Source organism: Ambystoma mexicanum, chromosome 11 (genome assembly GCF_040938575.1).
Source record: "Ambystoma mexicanum isolate Mex_15411 chromosome 11, UKY_AmexF1_1, whole genome shotgun sequence".
Lineage (NCBI taxonomy): Eukaryota > Metazoa > Chordata > Amphibia > Caudata > Ambystomatidae > Ambystoma > Ambystoma mexicanum.
Genome location: NC_090934.1, coordinates 1123563949 through 1123591652, shown reverse-complemented (window position 1 = coordinate 1123591652; position 27704 = coordinate 1123563949). Strand labels below are relative to the sequence as shown.

At 47.2% G+C, this 27704-nt stretch overlaps 1 protein-coding gene across 6 annotated transcripts in view; it reads left to right on the top strand.

Annotated features, from left to right (window-relative positions):
• The window catches only part of USP3 (ubiquitin specific peptidase 3), a 1719287-nt gene that overhangs the window by 1571274 nt on the left and 120309 nt on the right, over positions 1-27704 (top strand). For all 6 annotated transcript variants that reach the window (XM_069624462.1, XM_069624461.1, XM_069624459.1 and 3 more), the window contains one exon: positions 18015-18082. In XM_069624462.1, the coding sequence (XP_069480563.1) occupies positions 18015-18082 (68 nt within the window). The remainder of the gene's footprint in view (positions 1-18014; positions 18083-27704) is intronic.

Genomic DNA, 27704 nt, shown 5'->3' with positions numbered 1-27704 from the left:
CCCGAAGCGAACTGCAGAGCGTGTAGTAGGTTTAAACCTAAAACACTTAAGGACCGTTCGACAAAGCGTTGGGCCCACCACGCCAGGCAGGCAGCCATGGCAGCGGAGGGCGCCTTCAGCGATGGCAGCGACGCCATACTTTCGGACGGCGAGGGCATTACGGCGTCGAAAGACTGCCGAGCGCTGGTCCCCGACCTCGGAAGGTTGTCCGGCAGGGCGGCTATGGGGAAGACCCCCGGCGACGCAAGCGCTACACCTACACACACTAAGCACACTAAGTCCAACCGAACCTCGACGACGTCGACTTCTCGGAAAGAGGCACGGATAGAACGGTCCGACTCGGTGTCCTCTGGGCGCTCTCGATCGAGATCGCCTCATGACGCAAGGCAATCATCCACTCTTGTCAAGAGTGCCTCGCTCCCTAGATTAACGGAAGTTCGGTCGTCGGAACACGAAGATGACTTCCACCCCCAGGCCGCGCTCCAAGAGACCGAGAGCGCAGTTAACACCAGCGAGGCCCCACGGAAACAAGATACCTCTCCCGACCCTCGGCGCCAGGCGTCGAAAGTCTCTGGGGCCTCCAAGGGGCAGGGAAAACATTTTTCCACGCACGGGGAGGGAGGGAAACAGCGGAAAGCTCAGCCTTCCACTCCTGTAAGACCATCCTTCCACCCCAAGCAGACAGATAAACATAAATCTACTGGGACATCAACATCCAGCAAGGGTACCCTTGATAAGTCCTCTAAGTTGCCTACTAAAGTCTTACCCTGTTCCAAAGAATGGTCCAGTGAGGACATAGACAGGGTCATGTCAAGGATGTCTTCCTTAGCGGATTTTTATGACAAAAACCCAGAACATTTCCTTTCGTATGACCCTCAAGGGGCCACACCCTCAGGCTCCTCTGATCCTATCCCCCTAAGTAAAAAGGCCCGGGTCGAAAGACCTGACCCCTTCGAGGTGCAGCCTTACTCTACTCCATACTCTACTCCACACCCCAGATACCAAGGACAACCTTTCCCTGAAGGGGACCAGGAGTTTTCAATTATGGAGGAACGAACCGGGTCTGAATACTATGCGGAGGATGAGGACCTGGAGGAGGTAGAAGATGAGCAGGAAATTTACAGAGTAGATTCCCCGGTAGAGAGCGAAGCCCCAGTTACCGACTCGCCAGTTGATAACCAACCCCTCCTTAATGAAGTTCTTGCTCGCGCAGCAGAACATTTTCACATCGACACCCACGGTGTACAGGAGGAAAGGGACTTCGCAGAAGAGTTGGTGGGAGAGAGGAGGCCGGTCGCTCAGACTATCCCTATCCTTAAATCCATCCAACGTAGAATAGATCCATCCCTGGTGAATCCTAACCTCACCAGAGCCGTCAACCCCAGAGTCGAAAAACTTTTTCGGGCAGCCCAGTCTGACCCTCTTTATATAAGAGGTCATCTTAAACCAGACTCCCTAGTGGTTACCAACACTCGGAAGACGGCTGGGACACCCTTATCGTCGTCAGAAGCTCCTCCCGACAAGGAGAGCAAAAGACTGTATGGGTTTGGCAGGAAGGTAGCCTCAACGTCCGCCTACCAAGCAAGGATCGCAAACTCCACCACCCTGTTGGCAAGTTACAACTGCCATCAATGGGAAGAGGTCGCGGCGCTCATAGCCTCTGCTCCTGAACCGTTAAAGGGCCAGTTGGCTCGGATCTCGGCAGAAGGGAGAGCCGTGTCTGGTTGCATATTAAAAGCAACTTTCGACGCTGCAGACAACGCAGGAAGATTGATAGCAGAAGGTACTGTTATCAAGAGACATGCGTGGTTACGGCAGTCGGGGTTCAAAACAGAAACACAGGCTTCATTAATAGACAAGCCGGTGGAACCAGATCTATTGTTTGGGAAAGCGGTCGAAGACGCACTTAAGAATGCCAAGGACGAGTACGAGACTCTCAAATCCTTTGGCCAGCTTACCAACAAACCCCCGAACCAGAGGGGGAACAGTAATTTTCGTCGCCCACGCGGCCAAAATTCACAAAGAGGCAACTATGCCCAAGGACAGGGTACACAATGGAACAACAACCAGCAGTCTACCCAAAGTTACAGCAAGGGTAACAAGAGAGGTCGTGGAAGAGGCAGAGGCAGCCCCAACAAAGGAGGTGGCACGCCTCCGCCAAAGCAGTGACGCTCAGTTCAGGGTCCCTTCTCACGCAACCCCAGTAGGGGGACGCATTTCCAACTTCACCCAGGCTTGGGAAGGGATCACCTCAGACAGATGGGTGCTGTCAACAGTGTCCACAGGATATTGTATAGAATTACTGCAGCGTCCCCGGAACCACCCTCCACGACAAAGAATACACTCCTTAGAACATCAGAAGATCCTTCTCGAGGAGATCGCCATTCTGCTAGAAAATGACGCGATAGAACTCGTCCCAGGACACCAGGTAAACAAGGGTATCTATTCAACTTACTTCCTTGTGCCAAAGAAAGATTTGACAATGCGCCCAGTATTGGACCTTCGGCCTGCCAACAAGTATGTCAAGCCCCAAAAATTCCGTATGACCACGCTACAAGAGGTAATCCCCCTCCTAAAAAGAGGGGACTACATGGCAACCTTGGATATGAAAGATGCTTATTTTCATATTTCCATGCTCCCGGCGCACAAAAAATACTTGCGCTTCAAAGTGGACAGTCGCCACTACCAATTCAAGGTACTGCCCTTCGGGATAGCTTCAGCACCAAGGGTATTCACCAAGGTGCTGGCGGTGGCAGCTGCACACCTACGCAGGGAGGCAATCCCAGTGTACCCTTATCTGGACGACTGGCTCATAACGGGGGAAACCCCAAGAATTTGCAGGTCAAACATTCAGAGGACTATCGACCTCCTCCACGAGTTAGGCTTCTCTATCAACGAGAAGAAGTCAAGTCTGGTGCCAAGCACCTCAAAACAGTTCCTAGGAGCAATCCTAGATACTCAGAAAGGGTTGACCTTCCCCTCGGAAGAGAGAATTCGGAATATACTACTGCAAATTCCACATTATCAGTCAGGTCAACAAATAACCGTACGCAAAGCAATGCGGTTACTGGGCATGATGGCGTCATGCATTTACCTGGTCCCCCACGCGCGTCTGCGCATGCGTCCCATGCAGGAATGGTTGGCGAAACAGTGGTCTCAGGCAAGTGGTCAGTGGGACGATCTAGTGGTCGTTTCGCCAACACTCGTACAGAGCTTACACTGGTGGACAAAAGAGAATCTCGCAAGGGGAAAACCCTTTTACGATCCCGAAGTACAAGCAGTGGTAACTACAGATGCTTGCCTGACTGGGTGGGGAGCTCACCATCTCCACCACACACCTCAGGGTCTCTGGTCTCACTCAGTAGCCAAGAACCACATCAACCTGCTAGAGCTTCTGGCAGTATTCCGAGCGCTTCGGGCGTTCGAGCCCCATCTACTAAACTTGTCGGTGCAGATCCGGACGGACAGCACGACAGCCATGTTCTATCTGAACAAACAAGGAGGGACTCGTTCGCCAAATCTGTCCAAGCTTGCCCAGAAAATCTGGATATGGGCACTCAGACGGAACATCTTCCTCTCAGCACAACATGTTCCAGGGGTGCTCAATTCCCTAGCAGATGCCCTAAGCAGAGACTCCCTTCCAGAAGAACACGAATGGGTCCTTCACAGAGAGATCGTAGAAGATCTCTTCTCTCAGTGGGGTTTCCCCACTATAGACCTATTCGCCACAAGCGAAAACAAACAATGCCCAGGATTTGCATCCAGGTTCCCCCAGCCAGACTCCCAAGGGAACGCCCTGTGGATGAACTGGTCAGGGATGTTTGCGTACGCTTTTCCACCAACTCCTCTCATCAGAAAGGTGGTGTACAAGATGAACAAGGAATCGATGACGCTCATCCTAGTTGCTCCCATGTGGGCGAGACAACCATGGTTTCCACACCTACGCAGGATGGCGCTGTGCGAGCCCATCAAACTCCCAGCCTGGTACAACCTACTGTCCCAGCAACAAGGTCTAACAGTGCACCAGGAACCCAACTCAATGAACATGGCAGCATGGCTCCTGAGGTCATAGAGTTTGGGCATCTCAATTTACCACAGAGGTGTATGGACATCCTAAAAGAATCCAGGAAACCAAACACAAGGCACTGTTACTTTGACAAGTGGAAGAGATTCGTTATTTGGTGCCAGAATAAACAAATCAACCCAGTTGATTGCACTCCTTCCAACGTGGTAACATACATGCTCCACCTGCTGGACGCAGGTTTGGTTTTTAACTCTCTGAAAGTACACCTGGCAGCCCTCTCGGCTTACACCACATCCCATAACAAAGTATCGTGGTGGAAAGTACCAGTAGTTAAAGCCTTCATGGAAGGAGTAAAGAGACTTCACCCTCCTATTTCGAACCCACCGCCAGGATGGGACCTCAATGTGGTGCTAGCTAAGCTCATGGGCCCCCCTTTCGAACCCATGCATAAAAGTAGTCTCAAACACCTGACTTATAAAACGGCCTTCTTAGTAGCCATTACCTCCATAAGAAGGGTCAGTGAAATTCAGGCTCTGTCAGTGCAGGATCCTTTCTTTATTATCCACAAAGACAAACTGGTTTTACGCACACACCCTAGGTTCTCACCTAAATTCATATCTAAATTCCATGTAAACCAGTCCATCGAGCTTCCGGCTTTCTTCCAGAACCCGCAAAGCTCGGCTGAGGTGAAACTACACACCCTTGATGTGCGTAGGGCGGTCCTCTACTATGTAAATAAGACCAGACCGCTAAGAAAAACAGATCAACTGTTTGTCTCCGTAGCTACAGGCAGAGAGGGGGATCGCGTCTCTAAAGGCGCGATCTCGAAGTGGATTATCAACTGTATACAGCTGTGTTACTCTCTTTCTGGAAAAACTCTGCCTTTTACGCCAAGGGCCCATTCTACTAGAGGCATTGGTGCCACTCTGGCTTTCATTGCAAATGTTCCCCTCGACACCATTTGCAAAGCAGCTACTTGGAGCTCTATTCACACTTTTACTCAGCATTACTGCATTGACACTCATTCCAAGACAGATACACAAGTGGGACAAGCGGTTCTAAGACACCTGTTTGCTCATGACCCTTCTCACATCCCACCTCCTTCTTCGGGTACTGCTCGCTAATCTATGCACAGCATGTGATCTAAGCAGATTCCACAAGCCTCAGAAGGGATACATTACTCACCGTAATCGTATTTCTGATGCTTGTATCTGCTTAGATTCACATGCGACCCACCCTTCCTCCCCTCCGAGAGAAGGCGCATGATTGCTTGTAGTCTTACCTTTCTGTCTATCTGCTTGGATTATCTGTACTCACGCTACTCCTCATGCTTCCTCATGTCAGAAAAAATACAATCTGAGGATCCCAGACGCGTGAGGGATCTTGGGTACAGTGGACGTCACACTAGGGATAGTATTACTGGCACGCCTGTGTCGACGCCCATTTTCGAGTTTCGAAAAACAAACTGTAATACTCCGCAGCTTCCACTAGATGTCGGCCTATGCACAGCATGTGAATCTAAGCAGATACAAGCATCAGAAATACGATTACGGTGAGTAATGTATCCCATATATATATATATATATATATCACACACACACCCCTACACACACCCCTCTTATTCAGAATGTTGTTTCTGTGTACCTTACACAAAAATTGACTGTCTACATTACACAAAGCATAATAACATTCCAGCAACCGCTACTATTTGATCCAGTAGTCGTGAAATCACTAAAATCATCTACCGTACGACCATTACAAAGAATGAACACAGTGTATAAGTTAATTATTCCTGTCCTATATCTGATAACTAAAGAACAGATTCTGTTACACATTTGAATCCAGGGACTCAAAGTATTTCTCTGTGATCTACTACTGCTTGGAGATACACAAATAAAGGGGATGTCCGTTGTAACAAATTCAGAATCTTAATGCAGTAATTTGGACTTTTTGGATATGTTACAAAGCGTGGGGGAATAACACGACCTGACGAGATTGTCAGTTCGAGAATAGGGCTTTGTTTGGGGTTTCACAGAAACAGTCCCGGAACTTATTTTGAGCACTATAATGAGTAAACTAATATTTGAGTCGGGGCTATAACTCCTAAGCCACTCTGCATCGCCAACTCCCTCTGCATTTTCACTCTCTGCCCCTTCACCTCCATCCGCACATCCAATTCTTTCTCCTGCTCCTGCAGGTTTTCCTGCACTATTGCACTAGTTCACGCTCATTTAATCAACTCACCAGGCTACTTCCATTCTGTTCCCGAGGCAGTTTGATTGGTACATCATAGGGATTGATAGGGGCTTAACGATTTCTCTGTGCAGGTGTAACTGATTTATTCATAAATGCATTCCTCCAGCCATGGACCAAGCCTTCAAAACACCAGTTTGCCATCTTTCTTTTGTTAAATTTATTTATTTATTGTTTGCTTGTTAGGTGTTTTATTCAATAAGAACATACTGTTTCAAAGCACCCACAGGGGAGGGAGGGTGGAAAATACATTACAACACAGCACAATATTAAGAGCAGCGGGCAAAGAGGGAGAGAGGAGAACCTTGTGAGTATTCAAAACGTGCAAGTGCAGAAAGGAAGAGGGGATAAGTGCTGGGGAGTCCGAGCTTGTGGGTGAGCCATGGACAAACTACTAGGAATGTTGAGTGCTACATGGCCTGGGCCGCGGGAATTGTAAGTGAGAGTCTCCACAGCGGAGGGTGTGCAGATGCAAGTTTTGTGGATAGACAGAAGTTGGGAAGAATTGATGTGGTAGGTCAAGGCCCCGAAGATTCATAAGGACCGAGGACACTGATTCAGCAACTGTGGGATTAGCAGAGGAGAGATAAAGGGAAGGAGGAGGAAAAGTGGAAAGTGTTAAGGAGCTTCTGGAATTTGAGAAGATCCTGCTCAAGGCACGTGGGGGAGGGGGGACTATTCCAAAGTAGGGAGACCGCTGAAGAGAGTGAACGACACCCTGCTCTCTGTTTAGCAAAACGTTTTACACACAGTGTTGGTGCCAGAGTGGTCTAGAGGGAGAGTATTTAGTGAGAGAAAGTTGAAAACGGTGTGGGCCCTGAGCCCAGACAGCCTTGTGGATGATGCAGAGGGATTTGAATTTAATTTGTGCAGCAACCTGGAGCCACTGAAGAATTTTTAGTGCAGAAGAGATGCCATCCCTGAGCTTAAGGCCAAGGATAAATCTCTCTGGCCTTTTCTGGATAAGCTGAAGGGGGTTGCAGAGTGAAATAAGGCAGATTCAGGAGGAGGCTGTTAGAGTAGTCCAGTCTAGAGAGAGCCAGGGCTTGAGTCACATTGAGCCTCTGAGGGAAAGTGAGAAAAGGTAGAATTCCTTTGAGAGGGAAGAGCTGATAGTTGGTCTTCTTGGCAATATCCTGAGTGCGAGGGAGGAAGGAGAGAGAGAGAGGAGTCGAAGATGACTCAAGGTTTCTGGCTTCAGTTGAAGGTGAAAGGGGAGAGCTCAAGGAGGAGGGGCCAGAGTGAGGGGAAGGAGGAGGGAGCAGTGGTCCCAATGGAAAGGATCTCCGTTTTACAGCCGTTGAGGCAGAGATCATTGGAGGCGCCCCAGGACTGTATGGCAGATGGGCAGTCAGGGATGATGGAGGATGCAAGAGGATCAGCAGGGAGTCTGTAGAAGAGCTGTGTGTGATCTGTGTAACTCTGAAAGTTGGAGGAGAAGGTATAGATGAGGAGAGCAAGGTAGATGTTAAAGAGCCAGGGGGAGAGTTTGTAGCCCAGGGGGACACCACAGGAGGAGATGAAAGTAGGAGACGAGAAGGGGCCCCGGATGACTTGGGAAGAGCGGTTGGTGAGGAAGAGGACAGCCAAGCCAGTGCCTGTTCCGAGATACCAAGTGTATCATGGAGCCTTTGTATGAGGATGGAATGGTTAACTGTGTCAAATGCAGAGGAGAGATTGAGAAGGAGAAGGACAGCTGGGGAGTTGGAGTCAGAAGAGCAGTTTCCGTGCCTCGCGATACTCTGAATCCAGATTGGTCGTGGAGGCCACCAACAAGTTCAGTGCGAGAGTTAAGTTGGGACAAGGCCAGTTTCTCAAGTAGTTTCACCAGGGAGGGGGTGATGGAAATGGGGCAATAGATGGCAAGGCAGGTAGGGTCAGAGGAAGGTTATTTTCAGAAGTGGGCACACAAGGGAGTGCTTAAGGTGGGAGGGAAAAGATCCGGTGATGAGTGATTGCAGAAATCAGCGATAGGAGGGACAAGCAAGCCAATATTATCCTTGATGGTCCTGGATGAACAAGGGGAGACCTGTTTAGAAGAGACCATCATGGAGCTGACAACTGAGGTAACTTCCTCAGGTGTGACAGGAGGAAACGAGGAAAATGAGGAAGGAGGCTGGTGCGGGGAGTTGGAGGGGGGTGGGCAGTGCCAAAAAGGTGATCAGAATGTCCTGATTTTTGGTGAAAAAAGTGTGAGGCCAGTGCATTGTAGAGGGTCTGGGAAGGAGAAGCAGAGGAGGAAACTGCAGAGGGGTTTTCTAGTTCCCTGCAGATTTTGAAAAGTTCAGCCAAGTTATTGGATGCACTGGAGACCCGTGACTGAATGTGGGCTCTTTTCCTATCATGGATGGTGAGCCTGTATTGCCTTTGGAGCAAGCAGCAGGCCAGTCTGTCAGAGGGTGAACCTGAGGTTAGCCACTTCCGTTCTTCTGACCTGTGTCAGGGCTGCAAGTTCGGTGTTGTACCAAGTGTTTTACGCTTTGAGGCCGGTTTCAGATGGATCCTCATGACTGGGGGAAGAATGTCAAGGGTGTTGGTGATGGAAAGATGGAGGTTTACTGAGGGAAGAGTAAAAGGTAGTCATGGGGGGGGTGAAGGTGGAGGCGCAGGCAGCCGCAGTCACTCGTTTCATCGGGTGAGTGTTAGTTAACAAGGTTGAAGCGACTTTTGGGGGGCGGTCCGGGGTACAATCGTACCCAGATGGGAGGAGAGTGGTCTCACCAGGAGTGAGGGGTGACTAATAGGGGGTGGGGGAGAGAGAGAGAGGTCACAGTGTATGAGGGCATCCAGAGTGTCCTGCTTTGTGGGTTGGGCCAGAAGGGAGAATGAGGGCGAAAGCGAGGAGCAGAGGTCAGTGAATAGAGTGGTTGCAGAGCCAAGGGAGTCCAGTTGAATGTTGAAATCACCCAGGAGGAGAAGGATAGAGGTGGAAGAAAGTACAGAAGAGCAGAAGTCAGCCCATTCAGAGAGGAATAGGGAGGTGGCGCCTGGAGGCCGGTAGATTGTAGAAATGGTCTGGGTAGAGGTAGTAGAGGTGACCAACTCCGAAACCAGGCTTTCAAATGAGGAATAGGTCTGGGTTAGCAAGATGGAAGAAAGAACCCACTCAGCAAGGATTAAGGCAAACCCCAGCCAGAGCAGTGAGGTCGAAGCTTAGAGATGATCTTTAAGCCATCAGGGAGGAGGGAGTCCAAGGCAGCGACTGAGCTGGCATTGAATCAAGTCTCGGTAAGAGCGAGAATGTCGAAGTGAATGTCTTCAAGAAGGAGACAGATGTCAGGAGTGTTTGTTAGCTCAGTGGGTGTTGAGAGTTCTAGGTGGAGGCGGTCGGTGCTTTTGAACATTTTCTGAGGTCGGGAACAGGGGCCTGTTGCACCATTCAGAGGGTGGAGAGAAAGTAGAAGGGGGAGATGCAGGCGAACAAAGGAAATTGATATTTATATTTTATTTCTATCGCGCATGTACACAAGTGTTTCAGAGCATGACATGGCAAAGGAGAACAGGGGAGAACAAAACAATGATCTTACTAGGCCCAGTGACATTGAGGACGTGCAAGTGCATGGGGGAGGGGAAAGGTGCATGGAAGGAGGGAGAGGGGGAGAGTGCAGAGCAAAGGAGAAACAGATAATACATAAATAATAAAGGCAACAAACAGTGGTAGTGCAGCCAGCAATTGGCAAGTGCTGGGTTTAAGGCAGCAGACACAGTAGGTCTGATAAGTGCAGGAAGAATAAAGGAGGCGGGGGACTGTATGGGTGCAGATACAGACCCCAGTGCAAAGGGAGGGTAACCAGGTGCACGATGCCTACGCAGAACAGATCAACAGAGGAGAGGAGTAGAGGAGGCAGAAGCAAAGAGGAAGGTCTTGAGGTGCTTCCTGAACCAGAGATGGTTCTCCTCAGGTTTTAGAGTAGCAGGGAGGCTGTTCCAGAGGGAGGCCCCAGCCAAAGACATAGATCTACCCCCAGCTTGTTTCTTTGAAAAACAAATGACCCTGAGGGAGTTGGAGGTAGAGGAGCGAAGAGCTTGCGAGGGGAGGTATTTGCAGAGGGATAGCTGAAGGTATTTTGGACCCAGGCCCCAGAAAGCCTTGTGGACAATGCAGAGGGTTTTGAATTTAATCCTTGCATTCACTGGGAGCTAATGGAGAGATTTCAGAGCTGGAGAGATGCGATCCCAGGGCTTAAGGCCAAGGACCAGTCGCACAGTCCTGTTGCGGAGAGGAGAGGCAGGTAGATTTAGAGAGAGGCTGTTACAATAGTCCAACCTAGAGAGAACTAGAGCTTGGGAGACCATGAGCTTCTGGGGGAAGGAGAGGAAAGGCAGAGTACCTCTGAGGAGGTGCAGTAGGAAGGTTGAATTTTTAGAGACATCAGAGATATGGGCGGAGAAGGAAAGTGTGGAGTCAAAGATGACCCTGAGGTTCTTAGCCTCTTAGGTGGGGGTAGGAGGAGGGCCAAGGGAGGCCGGCAAAAGAGTGCGGGCAAAGGATGGTGAAGGTGTCCCGATGAGGATCTCCATCTTGCTGGCATTCAGACAAAGATCATTGGTGGCACACCAATCTTGAATGGCAGGCAATCAGAGATGAAAGAGGGAGAGGAGGTGGCTGAGGGAAGCCTGAAAATGAGTTGTTGTCAGCGTAGCACTGGAAATTTGAGCAGAAAATGACAATGCAGTGGGCGAGAGTTGCCAGGTATTGGTTGAAAAGCCAGGGCGAGAGGTTAGACCCCTGGGGAACACCACAGGTAGAGAGGAAGATGGAGGATAGGAAGGACCCAAGTTGGACCTGGGAGGGTCGATCAGAGAGGAAAGAGGTCAGCCAGGCCAGAGCCTGATCAGTGATACCCAGGTTATCACGGAGACGGTTGAGCAGGATAGTACAGTTGACCATGTCGAAGGCAGAAGAGAGATCGAGGAGGATGAGGACAAGAGGGAATGTTAGTCTCAAGGTTGGAAAGCAGATCTTCACAGATGTTCAGGAGAGCAGGTTCTGTGCTTCTGGCAGCTCTGAAGCCAGATTGGTGGTCGTGGAGACAGCCAACAGAATTGGAATAAAGGTTAAGCTCCCAGATGGCCAACTTTTCCAGGAATTTGCCCTGAAAGGGAGTAATGGAAATTGGGCAATAGTTAGCCGGACAAGAAGGATCAGCTGTGGGTTTACTGAGAAGAGGATGCACAAGGGAGTGCTTCAGAGAGCAGGGGAAGGATTCTGAGGCAAAGGAGTGGTTGCAAAAATCAGCAAGGGCCAGAGCGAGGCTGTCAATGAGGTCCTTGATGGTTTTAGAGGAACAGGGATGAACCTGTTTTGACAAGGCTTTCATATATCTGACTTGTCTAGCGACCTCATCAGGGGAGAAAAGTGGAAAAGACGAGAAGGGAAGTGGGGGGGGTGGCCGAAGGAGAGGTCAGCAAGCACAGAGGGGGAGAGCAGGAGGAGAGGTGGAGAGGGTGGACAGAATGTCCTGGTTTTTTGAGATAAATTGAAAGGCCAAGGGCATTGCAAAGAGCCTGGGAGGCAACAGGATGGGTAGAGACTACAGCAGGGTTGGCCAGCTCCTTGTAGATTTTAAAGAGTTCGGCTGAGATGTTATATGCCGCAGAGAACAAGCTTAAATGTGGACTCTCTTCTTGGTGAGGACAGAGGGTCGGTATTGCCTTTGTAGCAGGCGACAGGCCAGTTTGTCAGAGGATGAACAAGAAGCCCTCCATTTCCTCTCAGCTGCCCTACACTTAAGTTTAAGTGTAGCTAGGTCGGAGTTATACCAGGAATTGCACTTGGCTTTGGACTTCAAAATAATCCTCATGACAAGTGCAAGAGCATGAAGAGTATCAGAAATTGAAGAGCAGAGACAGGGCTGTGTCAGGATGTGAGACAGCCAGAGGTGGGGGGGCGGAGAAGGTGGTGGCGAAAGCCTCAACTGACACACGCTTCATGGGCTGGATGTCCGAGAAGGTAGGTGGCAGTGTTGGGGTAGGCTTGGCTTGGGGGAGGGGGGAGAGGGAAAGATGAGGAGAGGAGGGATTGATTGCTCCAGGAGAGAGGAGTGGTCAGAGGGATGGAGAGGGGGACGTCAGAGGAGATCAAGACATCAAGTGTGTGCCCTGCAGAGTGAGTCGGGCGAAAGGGGAGGATGGACAGGGAGAGGGAGTCGCAGAGGTCACGGAAGAGTACAGAGGAGGAGCAAGGAGAGTCTAAATGGATATTGAGGTCACTGAGGAGGAGGAGTTGAGTGGTAGAGGCCAGGCGGGAGGAGGAGAGGTCCGCCCACTCAGAGAAATGAGGTGAATTGACCAGGAGGCCGGTAGATGGTAGCCACAGTAAGGGAATGGGTAGGAGAGGGAGTGCCTACTGACAAGGAATTCAAAAGAGGAGTAGGTCTGAGTGGAATGATAAAGGCAGGAATCCACTCGGGAAAGATCAGGGCTACCCCCCTACTGGACCGGGAGGATCTGGGTGCGGAGAGGATCTTGAGCCATCAGGGAGGAGAGTGTTAAAGTTTGTGACAGAGCTGGCATGAACCATGTCTCACTAAGACCAAGGACATCAAGGTCTAGTTCTTCAAGGAGGTGGCAGATGTCAGAGGAGTGTTTGACAGCAGAGCGAGAGTTGGGAGTGGCAATATGAAGAAGGTTGCCAGCCTTAAAGACCTTCTGGGGAGGGTTACAGATCAGAGGTACACCCTGCGGATGAGAAAGAGCCCTAGGAGGAGGAGGAGGAGGAGGAGGAGGAGGAGGAGGAGGAGGAGGAGGAGGAGGAGGAGGAGGAGGAGGAGGAGGAGGAGGGAGATAGCCAAGGGGGGAGGGGAGGGGACAGCAGGAGATGAGAGGAAATTGATGAGGCGAGGGAAGCGCCTATCAAAGAGGAGGAGATTGGCCTTAGGGCCTTGGACCATGACAGTGCCATTAAGGTAGACATTAATGATGACTTTAGAGGAGTCGAAGGAAGCCATGAGAACTTCCCAGCGAGTGCCATCATTAATGGGAGAGGAGGAGATGGGGAAGAGCACAAAGATCATATTAAGAGTCCATATATCTTGCAAAGGAACGACAAAAAGGATGTGGGTCAGGGTCTGTCTGGAGGAAGTATTGGAATGGGTGTCAGCGATAAGACCACCAGTGTTGGAGGCCAAGATATCCTTTTTGAACTTCATCCTACCAGACTTGGTGAGAAGGGAAGGATAGTAAAGGGAGAAGCAGTTGGAAAAGATAGGAGAAACAGAAGGCGCCATGGGGGTCGAAGTGAGGAGAGGATGGGGAAAACTCGAGGGGCTAAGGCAGATGGGTGTGGGACAAAAAAGAGTGGTGCGGTCACTGTGCTTGCAAGTTACAAAGAAGCAACAGTATACAAGCAAAATACTGAGAATTTAGCAAAAACAGCAAGATTTGACTTTCTATCAAAGAGCAACAACAGCAAGATTTGACTTTCCAATCAGGGATTCAGATGTTAGCAAAGGGTTTTAAGAAGCACTGTGCATCAGGATGACGACATGGGAGTAACAAGCAGAAAGAACAGTGATAGTCAACGGTGGTAGGAGTGACTCCAGAAGGAGGGAACTAACGCATAGTCCTGGAAGTGATGATGTTAAGGCAGTCGGGATTTCTTAGAGGAGTGAGGTGGCAGCATCATTGTGGTTAAGGAGCAGGGAGGACCCCAGTTAGCGTTATGGAAGCGGACAGGGAGTAGACCGGGGCCTTACAAGCAGGCCTTTGCTGAGGAGGCCGGCTAAAGCCTGCCAGTCCCTGGTTGGATGGAAGAAAACACTCAGCAACCAATGGGAGTGCTGCACAGGGAGAGGTACTTCAGCAATTAATGAGAGAAGGCAAAATGCGGTCAAAGTGAAGGAGGTTGGGTTGTGGACCCTGAACCAGAATGGTTCCAGTGTTATAGACATTAATGAAGCAATGAGAGGATGCAAAGCTTGCCAAGAGGACTTCCCACTTTGTGCCACCGTTAATAGAGGAGTGTGATGAAGGAGAGCGAGTAGAAATGAAATGGGGGTGTCCAGAGATCAGGAGAGGGGACAGAGAAAAGAATATGGAGAGATGGATAGAGCCATAGGAGGGCAGAGGTTTTAGCCAAGGAATAACGGAGGCGTGGCAGCACTGCACAGTTCTGGCTAAACTCACTAGAAGGCCTACGAGATTGCCTCGGAGAGAGAGTAAGTGAAGCCCAGCAGGATAAGCATTACATTGGAAGAGTGGCACAGAGATGGAAAAAGCTACACACACATAAAAATTATTTTGAAAATGGAGGCAGCAAACAAAGCAATGCAGATGGTTCCCAATTGATGCTAAACACAAATTAGAGTAATACATCCAGTGAAAGGAATTAAGGTAGTTAAGATGGTTGTGAAAAGCACTGAAAATTCCTCTGGAAAGTTTGTTTTGGCAGTCAGCAAAACTCACTTTTATGACTCCTCCAGGGATCGTGGATGGCCTTTGAAAATGTAGCAGTGGAGCAGTCCAGGAATTAGTCTGGGAGACGGATCATAGCTAGAGTTGTAAATCTGTGGCTCTCCAGGCCCTCTTCGGCCCGGACAGGCACGGACGGGGCCTTCGAATCGGGGACCGGCTTACGCGTTCCCGGCTCCTGATTGGCCAACAAATGCAGGGCACACGAATCACAGAGCAGCTGATGCACAAAGCCCAACAGAGCAAAAGATGAAAAATGGTGCGCACAACGCCATGCTCTGAAAGGTGCACATGCGCTGTGAAATGCACCTGTGGGGCTCTAGGGTCAGAGCCAGCATCATTCTAGCTCCCTATGCGATTCCTGCCCCAGTTGCTATGACAGTGGTAATTATTGGGTGTGCATCTTCTCTCCGTTGAGGATATCTTGCATCGGTGCAACCTGCCATTTTTCTAAGGATATCTGACACCACAGGTCCTACCCTCAAGGGCCTACGGACTCCTGTATATTAAAGAATGCCCTTGCAGAGGTTTATTATGGTTTGGGTTGTCAGTGGAACGTCCCCCTCCTGGCCCATCTTCGACCTGTGGGGGAGGAGGAGACGTGGGAATTCGCCCCACCAGCACGTGACAGGTGGTGGGGCTTGGCCTTCATGGTCACACCCATGTACACCCTAAGGGAAAGGGAGGGGACATTGTCACAGATCTCAGCTTGAATCCACACTCTAAAACATAGTCAAGAGCAGGAAAAGGCTATCCTTTGTCTACACTAAACATAAATGCAAGCTGAATAAAATGGCATGATATGCTTAAACTAGAAGTGCCCACCTAGTTGTTAACTGCAGTCAGCCCTATGGATAAGTGCTGTACCAGCCAATGTTCTCCTCAAACACAGAGAAACACTCCCAACAAAAAAGTTAAATGCACCCAACAAACAATTGGAAACATGGGCGCATAGGAGCTTGCCACCTGCTTCATCCCCCTACTGCTACAAGCGGAGCAGTGCCACAGCATGGACTGAACATATCACTGCCTGATCTGAAGGGGAAATTTGCGATAAAAATGCATCTTTAAATTTGAATAAATTTACTCGCCGCAAAAAAGTATGACTTCAAAAATAAAATCGCTTTCATTTGTACTCAAAGGAAATTGAGAACAGTATATAGTGCAATGCTATTGTACTATAACTTAAAACTGCAAGAGGAAAAAATGAAATGGACGTGGTCTTGTATCTTGATAAAGCAACTGTTCAGTTCCCCCCACTGAAAACAGCCAGGAATGTTGTTGCTTAATTTTGCACACGCTTTTAATGACACACTTTGCCGAATAATACCAGTCTATATACAAATAAATGGCTCTAACTGAAGATTTGGGAACGGGTTGCCAGTAATTAAAATGTAAATAGAGCACAAATAATTGTTCCATAAGGATGCCTGCAAATGGCAGCAGAACGTACTTGGAAAAGTCAAAAAGCATGCAAACAAACATTTTTGGTGATCTCTTTAAAGCTGAAAATAATTGCATGACTGAGCTGTTAGTTATTAAAAAGGAATACTTGCTACTCCAAGTTGTCTTCAGCCGAGAAAGCAGATATCAGTGAAGCAAGTAAACACAGTAACTTTCCTTTTTTTTTGGATAATATCTCAAATTTCAGAACTTTCACACGATTGATTTGAATTAATTATTCTGCGCGTGAACCAAATAGACTTAACTGAATCTGGGTGCAGATGTTCATATTAAAGATCTGATGATCCAAACCACAAATGCCTTTGTCTGTCATTTAAATAGATGTGTTTTGAGAGATTTGCTTGAGCATACATATAAGTATTGTAGACACACTCGCTTCACCCACAAATTTCTGAATTTAATAATGTAATATTTGTGGATGTAGAAAAGCAGAACTTCTCAGCACTGAGATTCTCCTTTTCCCCTCTTGCCCCCAATATAAAGGGGGGGTCTTCCATTGATTGCCTCCATCTTTACAGCCATTGTCAACCAGTCCTTAAATTAGGGATTGGAGATTAGATCTAGTGTCACTGATCAATGTAGTTGTCACTCTTTACATTACAAACCTTTCACTTTCCGCGGATGAAGCGGCCATCTTACAGCCCGTTTCCAATATTCCATTTATCGGAAAGGTCCTGCTCCATTTAGTGCATGACCAACTTCAAGTTTATATTGAGCATATCTAGCTCTGGGTTGCCCATTATTCAATTTTTCGGCCAATGCATGGCACACCAACATTGTTGACTGATACTTCAACTATGGTATAGATGAAGTGAGTGGCTGGCATTCTTGATTTTGCAGGCTTTTTGGCACTGTATAACCTGCAGTCAGACAGACTGATAAACCGGATCGGACTAGAGGACATGAAAATAATATTACCATAATCTTTTTCGATTGACACATTTTTCCTAGACCAAATCGGTGAACACCTTGGCTCAGTCCCACAATATTGATTTTTGTTTGGCCTCGCTTTCATTTGTAGCTTCCCTTCTGTTTCTGTCTGGTGTCCTTTTTGTTAAGTCTGAATTTCCAAGGATACGCTGATGATACTCCTTCGTCCTGTTTCAGAGAAACACTTGCTGGTGACCCCCAAAAGGAGGTAAGTTAAGTTAGGTGTAGGCACAAGCAATCGGGGATGCACAATGGTGTAATGAAATGCCCCCCACCACTCTGAGAAGTTCACAGCCGGTTTCAGAGACTGCTAAAAGGTGAGTTATTGAAGCCAGTCCCTGTCAAAGACAGTCCACTTCAAAGATCTTTTGCATGTCATCTGTCTACAATGTCCCGGTGTGGATATTCAGATCTCCTGGGAGGCGGAGTGTACAATTAAAATATTATCTTGGTACAACATTGCGGGAACAAAAACCAGTGAAGTTGGTATTCATGAAGATATGTGTGAATTGGTATTAACAATATGTGAGGAAGGAGTTCGACTAGTATTTTCCCAAATCATCTTAATTGTCCTAAAATAGGTCTACCATAGAAAGTTTGTTTTTCTCGATAATATTAGATATGTGACTGTAGGGTACCCTGGTACAGAAATTGATGATTGATGAACTTTAATGGGTGGGAGATATTTAGGATAAACAGAAGTTGTTTATGATAGCTGCTGATAGGACGCGTCCTTCCTCTTTTAACCATATTAATGTATCGTGGCATTTAAACAAATAAGACGGAAAATAAGAAAACAGGATGTGTTGTTGCCATAGGAACTTTAAAGTGAAGTACTACTGTTCTGTTCATCATATGCCTTTTTATTGTCAATCCGTAAACCTAACGCTCCTTCAATTCTGTGTAATTTCCCCTTTATTCTGAATTCTAGCCAGAGAATAGTGGACCGGAAGCCTGCCTCTACGATCTTGTGGCTGTTGTTGTTCATCATGGATCAGGGTGAGTTAATGCAATCCCAAGCATCTCTCCCAGAAAGCATCATTTTTTTGTCTGTCTGTCTGAATTCAGTTAACAGTTTCCTCTGTCTTCACTTTCAAAATGTCTTCTTTTATACTGTCAAAAATCTGCATATACAAATCGACACAAATATTCTAATGACCGCATAGATGAGGTGCAGTTTACTGTGTCCAGTAAGTGCATTTGAATAACGACATTACTTATATTAAAACTGCTGAAACATATACTCCCTAAAAGAGCTTACCCTTGGACTAAGAACTGAACATTTTGTCGTATGTTCCAATTCAAATTCCCAACAAGCCGTGATCAGTTATCGAGCAAGCCCATTTTTTGCATTTAAATTATGTTCTTGGGGTTTCTGTAATACAGCTGCTGCCATTTTCATGGTGGTTTGGCACTTGGGTTTGGTTTGGTTAGTCGGAGCAGATGCAGCATCACAAGATCGCATTTCTGTTGTCACTGTTGTGTTGATGCATGCAAGTCCTAAGGAATTGAGCACTGTGTGTGGGTAATCCAGGCAACTGATAGGTTCAAACCACCGCCTTTTGTATAATGCATCACACATTTAGAATTACTTTACTCTGTCTTATATTCCCACATGTATTGTCATAACCACACTGCAATGATACTTGAAGGATCCGGTACTTCTAAAAGCCCCAACAGCATTATTAAAACTAAATGCTCATCATGCGTTATGTATTTCTTTAAATATACAACCTAGTACATTGTCCGAATCAGAAATATTTCCACAATATATTTTTCAACATTCACAATGAATTTGAAATGGAACATTGGTATCCTTGGCCTCAAGCACTGGCATCGTATCTCGTGTCCTTGGCCTCAAGCCCTGGGATCATATCTCTCCAGCTCTGAAATCCCTTCATTGGTTCCCAGTGGATGCAAGGATTACATTTAAAACCCTCTGCATTGTCCACAAGGCTTTCTGGGGCCTGGGTCCAAAATACCTTCAACTATCCCTCCGTAAATACCTCCTCTCTCGAGCCCTTCGCTCCTACTTCTAACTCCCTCAGGGTCAGTCATTTTTCAAAGAAACAAGCTGGGGGTAGATCTGTCTTCGGCTGGGGCCTCCCTTTGGAACAGCCTCCCTGCCACCTTGAAATTTGAGGAGGAGCATCTCTGGTTCCGGAAGCACCTCAAGACCTTCCTCTTTGCTTCTGCCTTTGCCCCTCTTCTTCGCTGATGATCTGTTTTCTCTCTCAGCACTGTTCACCTGGCCACCCTCTGCACTTCAGGCCCAGGTACCTGCTCACCCTGCCACCCTCCTGCACTGCCTCCGGACCACCCCTTGCAAAGGGGCCTGTATCTGTACCCATACAGTCCCCCACCCACGTCTCTGCTGCACTTATCAGATATACCCTATCTGCTTAACCTAGCACTTAGCACTTGCTGGCTGCACTACTACTGTTTATCGTCTTTATTTATTTAACTTATTTTTTTTCTCTGTTCTGCACTTTTAACCTCTCCTCCTTTCCATGCACATTCTCCCTTTACCCTCTCCCATGCACTTGTGCGCTCTTAATGTCACTGGGCCTAGTAAGATCGTTGTTTTTTTTTCTCCCCTGTTCCCCCTCCCTTTGCCTGGTCGCGTTCTGAAACACTTGTGTGTGAGCGAATATAAATAAAATATTTAATTTCATTTCAATTGAGTTATTCACAACTGCGTTATAAAATATAGACAAATGTTTGTATGGGACATTTTGTACGATATGCCAAAGGTGTGGGTCGTAAGTAGGGATTAAAACTTGCAGCAGATTTTTTGCCATTCTCAATTTGATAATATTTCCCAACTTCCCAGGTATTGCAAATTTAGGTGTTTTCTATTTACTGCTGCATCTCGAATTAGACGTTTTCCCTCCCGCGCTAGGCTTTAAATCTAGGTTGCTTCACCTTTGGTGCCCTGTTCCATTCTGGGTGTTTTTCCCACTGCTGTTTTCTTCCAACTTTAGGTGTCCCTCCTAGCACAGTGTTTCAGTTTGAAGTGTTTCCTTACGACTCCTGTGTTTTAAATATGGGTGCTTTTTGCCAATTCTAGGTGTTTCCCCGTAGCACAGTGTTTCATTTCTAAGTGTTTCCTTACTTCTGCTGTGTTCCAATTCTATGCGTTTTTCCTACTGCTGTTCTTTCCAATTCTAGGGATTTTCCCCTCCAGCACTGTGTTCCAGTTCTAGGAGTTTCCATACTACTATGTTTCAAATTGAGATGTTTCTCCCATTGCTGCTTTTTTCCAATTCTCTGCGTTTCCCCCTCTAGCTCTGCGTTACAATTCTAGGTGTTTCTATACTACTGCTGTGCTCCAATTCTAAGTGTTCCCCCTCAGGGACGTCATTTAGGGGTCGCAATTGCTACCCCCTGTGGTCTCCCTTGCTACCCCCTGTGGTCTCCCTAATACCTTTTTTTAATTTTTTTTTTTTTTAATTAATGAAAGCTCCTGGGGTGTGGCCAGCGCCATGTGGCTCTTTGCCTCTGGAGTTGCTGGCTTTCTTGTTCAGGCCTCTTAAAATAAAACGAACAGGGTTTCCACAAGTCTAACACTTTCAGCAGTGACCCTAAATAAGAAAGAATAGGAATACCAAATAATGTGTCTTTCTGGAATTCTGTACAATAATTGCTGGACTCATTAAAAGTTTATTTCAGGCATACTTCAGGGGGTGAGTCGCTGTATTAGTCTGTTCTTAAACACCTCAACTCAGCCTTCTGAGGTCGATAAATGAGTAGCAACACAGGGAGGGTGATATTGTATGTTTATTTTTTCTATAAATGGGCTTAAGCGTGTTGTATAATAACACATCATTATCATTTGGCCATGGACGTCTGCTTGCATTCACAGTAATTTGGTAATATGGCCTATACACACTGAACTTAACGATACGTGTGGCGATTCATTCTTGTATGAAATGTATATCACATTATAGTGATATTGTAAACATTTTTCGTAGTGTACTTGGGAACAATGCTATGTGATGCCACTTCCTGTTTTGTCAAGGGGTGAAAGGTTGCATTGCATGGCGATATCACTTTGGGGGGGGGGTCAAATGACATCACATCCTGTAATGTCATCAGAGGTCAACGGTTGTGTGATGTCACTTCCGCTACCCCTGGCATTTTGGTGAAATGACGTCCCTGTTCCCCCTCCAAGCCAAAGTGCTCCACAACTAGGTTTCCCATTAGTACGGTGCCCCACCTTGGGTGCTCTACCACCACTGCTGTGCTTTGAATCCAGGGGTCTCCTCACCACTGCAGGCCCCCCCTATCTAGCAGTTTGCCCATTAGTCTTGTGGATATCTGGTTAGCATTTGTTCTAGGTCAGCCGAAACACACACCTAGCAAACTGACTAAAGTACCCACAGCCTGCAGACAGCTACTGGCCTAAAATAGGCAACATCTGCAATTAGCAGAAAGGTATAAATGTAGCTGTAAACTGCCAGCAGACTAGTAGTCCTATGAGGGCACATTTCATAGATAGCCCAAAGGGTAAGGCCACATAAGCATGTATTCAGGACCCACCATCCAGCCCCGCCCCATCAAGACTCCTCCCTCCGCCCACGGGTAGTATCATCGTCCATAACACCCAGTACAAACAAAGACCCCCCTCTGCATGCAAAATGGCTCCCGACTGAGTCACAATCACAACCCCCCCACCGACAATAAAACTCAGATAAAGTATCTGAGGAGGGCTAACGCCCCAGTAACCCAAACACAATAACATACACTCTGAAAAAACTAGAAGACTAGAGAGAACAGAATATGCCATGCGAGACAATAGGATGACACAAGAGAAAACTGGGTAAAGGATAAACAAAATGGAACCACACCAGGCCACGTCGCCTCTTAATACCAACACAGCAACACTGCACACAGCCATAAGTGCGATGGTAAAAAGAACCAACTCAAAAACTATACCTTGCTACGGACCACTCTCCCGAGCAGAAACCAACCACCAGAAATGTTACACACCAGCAGGATACTGGGACCCACAGGAAAAGGACAGAAACATGCAGAAGATGGGAAACAACACCTTCACTCCATACATCAACAAAACCCGAGGGGACCTGCGGCAACAACTACTAGATACAGAAGTAGTCATGGATCCAATACGAAACCTAGCCAACCTACTCAATGATGAAACGGACCTAACGGAAAACAACCTACATCCTGAGGATGAGGAAAATCACCAACAATACAGCACAAAAACACAAGCAAGAAGAAAACGGGACACTCTAAAAAATACACTGCAATCTAATCTACGCATGATCAATGTCCAAACACGCAACAGAGTTCAACGATCTACTCTACGACGGTGGAATTTACATCCTATGCATCACAGATACCTGCCTAGATGACAACTACAAAGTCCTACAGCACAGCTGTCTATCCAAACAACTTCAAATGCAGACAAGCGCCCTGATATCTGAGGGTTTGGTGTGCTGCTATAAATGCTAAATAAACAGACAGAAAAGGAAAAAGAAGAGGAAGATTTGCATTAGCCTACAAAGAACACCTAAAAATAAGCTGACCCACTGAACATCCCGAAATGCAAATCCCTAGTCCTTCACCTGGCATTGGACCCACAAACAAACGTCACATTTATACTCATCCATAGACCACCAACCTATGACGCAACCTTCATAGACACCTTCATAGAAGCCATCACGAACCTGGCCATCAACCATGATCAATGCAACATATGGTTCGAAGAAGAGAACACAAACTCATAGAAATCACTAACTAAGCAACTTAGACAATCAGACTATGCCATATGGTGAAAGGAATGACTCACACGGCAGGACACACTTGATGAAATCTTCACCAACAAATAACTGATCTCAATTGCACCACTAATACAAATAATATGGCGCGATCACCTCATGTGATCCATTTACCATCAAAAGTATTCAAAAAGCCCCAAAAGAACCCCCCAATCTGGAAATGAAACTGGAATAACATTGAAAGCAGTCACTTAGAAGAACTAGAATCCTCGAAGGCATTGATCGCAACCTTGGACGCATCTGACTTAGATGAAAAAGACCTAATGCAGAAAAGGATCGTAGATAAAATTGATAGCATCTCCTGTGAAAAACCCTCATCTCATCACAAAAGAAAACAGTGGCAAGATGGTTCACGCCCAACCTCAATACAATGAACTAAATGGACTGGAAACTAGAACAAGAATGGAGAAAAATCTACGACCAAGCCAAAAGAATGACTTATCAAAAACAAATTTTAGCATACCAAAAGGAGACTCTTAAAGCAAAAAAGAAACACTACGACGACCGAATAACAAAAACCACCAACACTCATAAAGAACTATTCAACATTGTAAAGGAGATGAGAAATCCCTCCAAGATGCAATAACACAGAAGTACCTCCGCAAAAATTATGCAATGATCTTGCATATGATTTTAAGAATAAAATCACTGACATACACCGGATCATACAAAATTGTCCAATCAACCAGACTGCAACATCTCCTACCAAACCTGGGACCAAATAACAGACTGAACAGCTTTGCCAAAATGTCAAGAGAAAAGTTCCTCAACTTGGCGAAAAAAAACAAGGCAGGCTCTCCAATGAGCTCTTGCCCGCCAGACATCTATAAATCAATCCTTACAGAGAACACCATCGGAATGCTACCTAAACCTCTTCAACCTATCACTATCTCACTCAACAGGGATAGTAACACGAGCATTCAAATCTGCCTACATCAAACCACTCCTCAAGGATACAACAGGCAATGTGGACGACCTCGCAAGCTACAGGCCAATTTCAAACATTCTTTATCCAGCAAAAACTATTAGCGACCTATGTCTACGAACTAACACTGGAGCACGTCGAAAATAACCAACTATTGGACCAAGCACAAGTAGGTTTCAGATCCATGAGCGGGACGTAGACAGCACTTCTCTATATGGGACCACATAAAGACAAACGCAGACTCCAACACAAACTCAGCAATAATGCTGCTCAACCTCTCCACGGCATTCAACACTATCAGATGGCCGGGTGCTCTATATATAAGCTGCAACTTTTGTCGTGCGTTTCAAAACAACTTTCATAATAATGTAGATTCATCAAGGTCTGAAGTAATTCATGAGTTGATCATTTGTAAAATGCCCAAATGTCCTTTTTAATTATGATTTCATGAAGGGCAATGACAATCTTGTCAGTGTTCAATGGTGTGTCAATGCGTTTTGAAATGTCACCGAGGCACACCTCCACCCTTCTTTCATCACACTCTCTGGCTGGCCTCCGTTGGCCGCCCTTCGACTCGTACCTGTGAGGTGAAGAACCTCGGGGTCATCTTCGATTACATGCTTTCCTTTTCCGCCCACATCTCTGATGTCTCTAAAAAGTCAAACTTCCAACTGCATCTCCTCAGAGGTATTCTTCCTTTCCTCTCCTTCTCCCAAAAGCTCACTGTATCTCGAGCCCTGGTTATCTCTAGGCTGGATTACTGCAATAGCCTCTTTCTAAATCTACCTGCCTCTACTCTCCACCCTTTGCAACTCATCCAGAACAGGACTGTGAAACTTGTCCTGGGCCTCAAGCCCTGGCATTGTAGCTTTCTAGCCCAGAATGCCCTCCATTGACTACCTGTGGCTTCAAGGATTAAATTCAAGACCTGTTGCATTGTCCACAAGGTTTTCTGGGGCCTGGGTCCAAAATACCTTCAACTCTCCCTCTGCAAATGCCTTCCCTCTCAAGTTCTTCGCTCCTCCTCCTCCACCACCCTTAAGGTCAATCGTTTCTCAAAGAAACATGCTGGGGGTAGATCTTTCTTCGGCATTGGGCCTCCCTCTGGAACAGCCTCCCTGCCACTCTGAAACTTGAGGAGAACCATTTCTGGTTCCGGAAGCACCTCAAGACCTTCCTCTTTGCTTCTGCCTCCTCTACTACTCTCCTCTGTTGATCTGTTCTGCGTAGGCATCGTGCACCTGGTTACCCTCTGATTTTGGGCCCATGTACTTCCTACCCTGCCATACACCTGCACTGACTCCTGGCAATCTTTGCACTTAGGAACTGTATTCTGTAACCCTACACCCCCCCCCTTTCCCTGCACTTACCAGACAACCTCTGTCTGTGCCTTAACCGTTGCACTTGCCACCTGATGGCTGCACTACCTTCTTTGTCTTCCATTCCTATGTATAGCACTTTCCACCTCTCCCCTCCCCTCTTGCACTTCCCCCTTCCCTGCTCTATCGCGTTATCCTTCCTACCTCCCTCTCTGTCTGTGGGATATTGTTACCCAAGTCCCATCTTAACCCTTGACCTTCCCTCAAGAAAAGGGAAGATCAAACATTTAGGGAGACCAAACCCTCTTACAACCCATGACGCTAAACTTGTCTCTCCTTCCTCAAAACCCAGAGAATGTACTATAAACCCAAATAGAAAAGACAGATGGAAAACATCACCCACAAAAGCCCACTCTCACTCAGCCTTTGTGGTATTTTCAACAACACTGTGCAGGGAGAGGCCTACTACACCCCCACCTTTCTGCTGTTCTGTTAAGAGTCAGGCAAGGTCAGGCACTTCACAGCAATCCTACACACCTCTGTGGCGCCTAGTGACGTTGAAAGGTGGCAAGGCGTAAATTTAGCAGGGTGAATTTGGAAGCAAGCGAGCCCGACCCACATTAAGGAGTAGTAGGTGCACCCTTGTCCGCAGCCCTTGCTGAACAGTCAGCCACATAGGCAAACATTTCAAGGGCAACTAACTCTTCAAATCTTGGGAGAGACGCTAACAAAAACTTACTGGTGTGCAGGACATCTAACTTCTTTACACATTGCAATGAGGCTATTTTGGTGAAGCTTCAATGTTGCAAGCAGTTAACTTTCCATTTCTGAAACCTCACACTTAAGGAATGCTGTGGGAATGAGCAGTCTATTCGCCCCCCGCCCCCCAACCCTCACTACCTTTCCAATCACTCCCCTTAATGCAAGTGCTAACCCCACATCACCGTTTCAATTGCCTAAAAACGGATGCCTATGAATGCAGGTGCTAACAGTGAAATGCTTTGTTATTAATTGCCGGACCTTTGTTAACAGCAAAGCCCAGGCACAGTGTGTTGCGCAGACTGGTTCACCTGCACTGTTTTTGTTTGTTACCCTCTGCTCTGAAGACTCTGCAGAGCTTCGACTGCTGGGACCGTTTTGCAACCCACCCACAGAGAGATCTTCACATAGGACTATAAAAAGTTAAATGTTCCCATTAAGGAATTATCAATCAATCAAGGCCAGATCCTGCATAACAAATGGCCTGGCTGTAAACATTGCAGGTCAGAAGAGACACAAATCTCAGGCCAGTTGGCAGCTCTGTTACTGTAGTACATATTATATTGCAGAGTGCAGCCAATGTAGTGCAATGTGTCAAGTTGCCACATCACTTCCAGGTAGCAAAGGATCCGGTGTCTGGAAGAGTGGGAATGGCGTACTATTTGGAAAGCACTGGGGAGTATAAAGTGGGGCGTCTGACGGATGATGTGTCAATTTGTACGGCTGAATTGGTGGCGATTGCAATGGCGATTGAAAGGGTATGCGAGTTGAGGTTTGAGAAAGTAGTGGTATTTTCAGATTCATTGAGTGGGTTGCAGGCGATTGTGGCAGGGGATGGAGATAGAAAGGATGTGATTTTGGATATCAGGAGAAAGATTGATCAATGTGTGCGTGGGGGGATGGATCTGGAGTTGGCGTGGGTCCCCAGTCATAGCGGCATTCTGGGAAATGAGTTAGTGGATCTAGTGGCGGGTGAGGGTATGAGAAGGGAAGCAGTTGATGTAAGGTTGCCTTTGAGTGTGGATGAGACAAAGGTAGTGATGGTGAGGCGGGTCATGAATGAGTGGCAGGAGAAGTGGGTGAGTGGGGTAAAAGGTAGGTGGATGTTTGGTATTCGTGAGAAAGTGTCAGTAAAGGTGGATCCGGGAAGTCTAGAATGGAGGAGGGGGGAGGAGGTAATGCTGAATCGATTGAGAATAGGGCATGTGGGGCTGAATGAATATCTGTTTAGAGGTGGGAAACGAGAGTCGAGGGAATGTGAGGTGTGTGGAGAGCCTGAGACACTGGAACATTTTCTGTTTAGGTGTGAGAGATACGCTGTAGAGAGAGAATTGATGAGGGTTCGATTGTCTGCGCAAGGTGTGGCTGAGTTGAGTGGGAAGGCTTTGTTGGTAGGTGACTGGGTGAGTGGCAGGAGGAGGAGTAGTGTGTTGTTGGATTTTGTGAGGCAGACAGGACGGTGGGAGGAATTGTGAGTTTTACGTAGGTTGAATGCTGAATAGTGGATAGGTGCACATCATCCAATTGGATGGGGAAGCGCCTGCGTGGGTCCGCCCACGTGTTCGTTAATTAAGAAGAAGAAAAATGCCAGCGAGATTGTGCTGTGAGGGCTCCTCCATTGCACTTCGGTGCATGCGACTGTCATTGGATTAGTGTAAATAGAAAAATAATGTACTACAGAGTTCAAACAAGCGCTGTCAAACAAAAACGTGCAATTCATTTTTTTCTTCATTAACCTCGGTAGATGCACTTTCGCTGCTCTCAAGAGCCTCCTCCCTTCCCTAGCAATAATGTGCTGGGATACATCGCGTGGA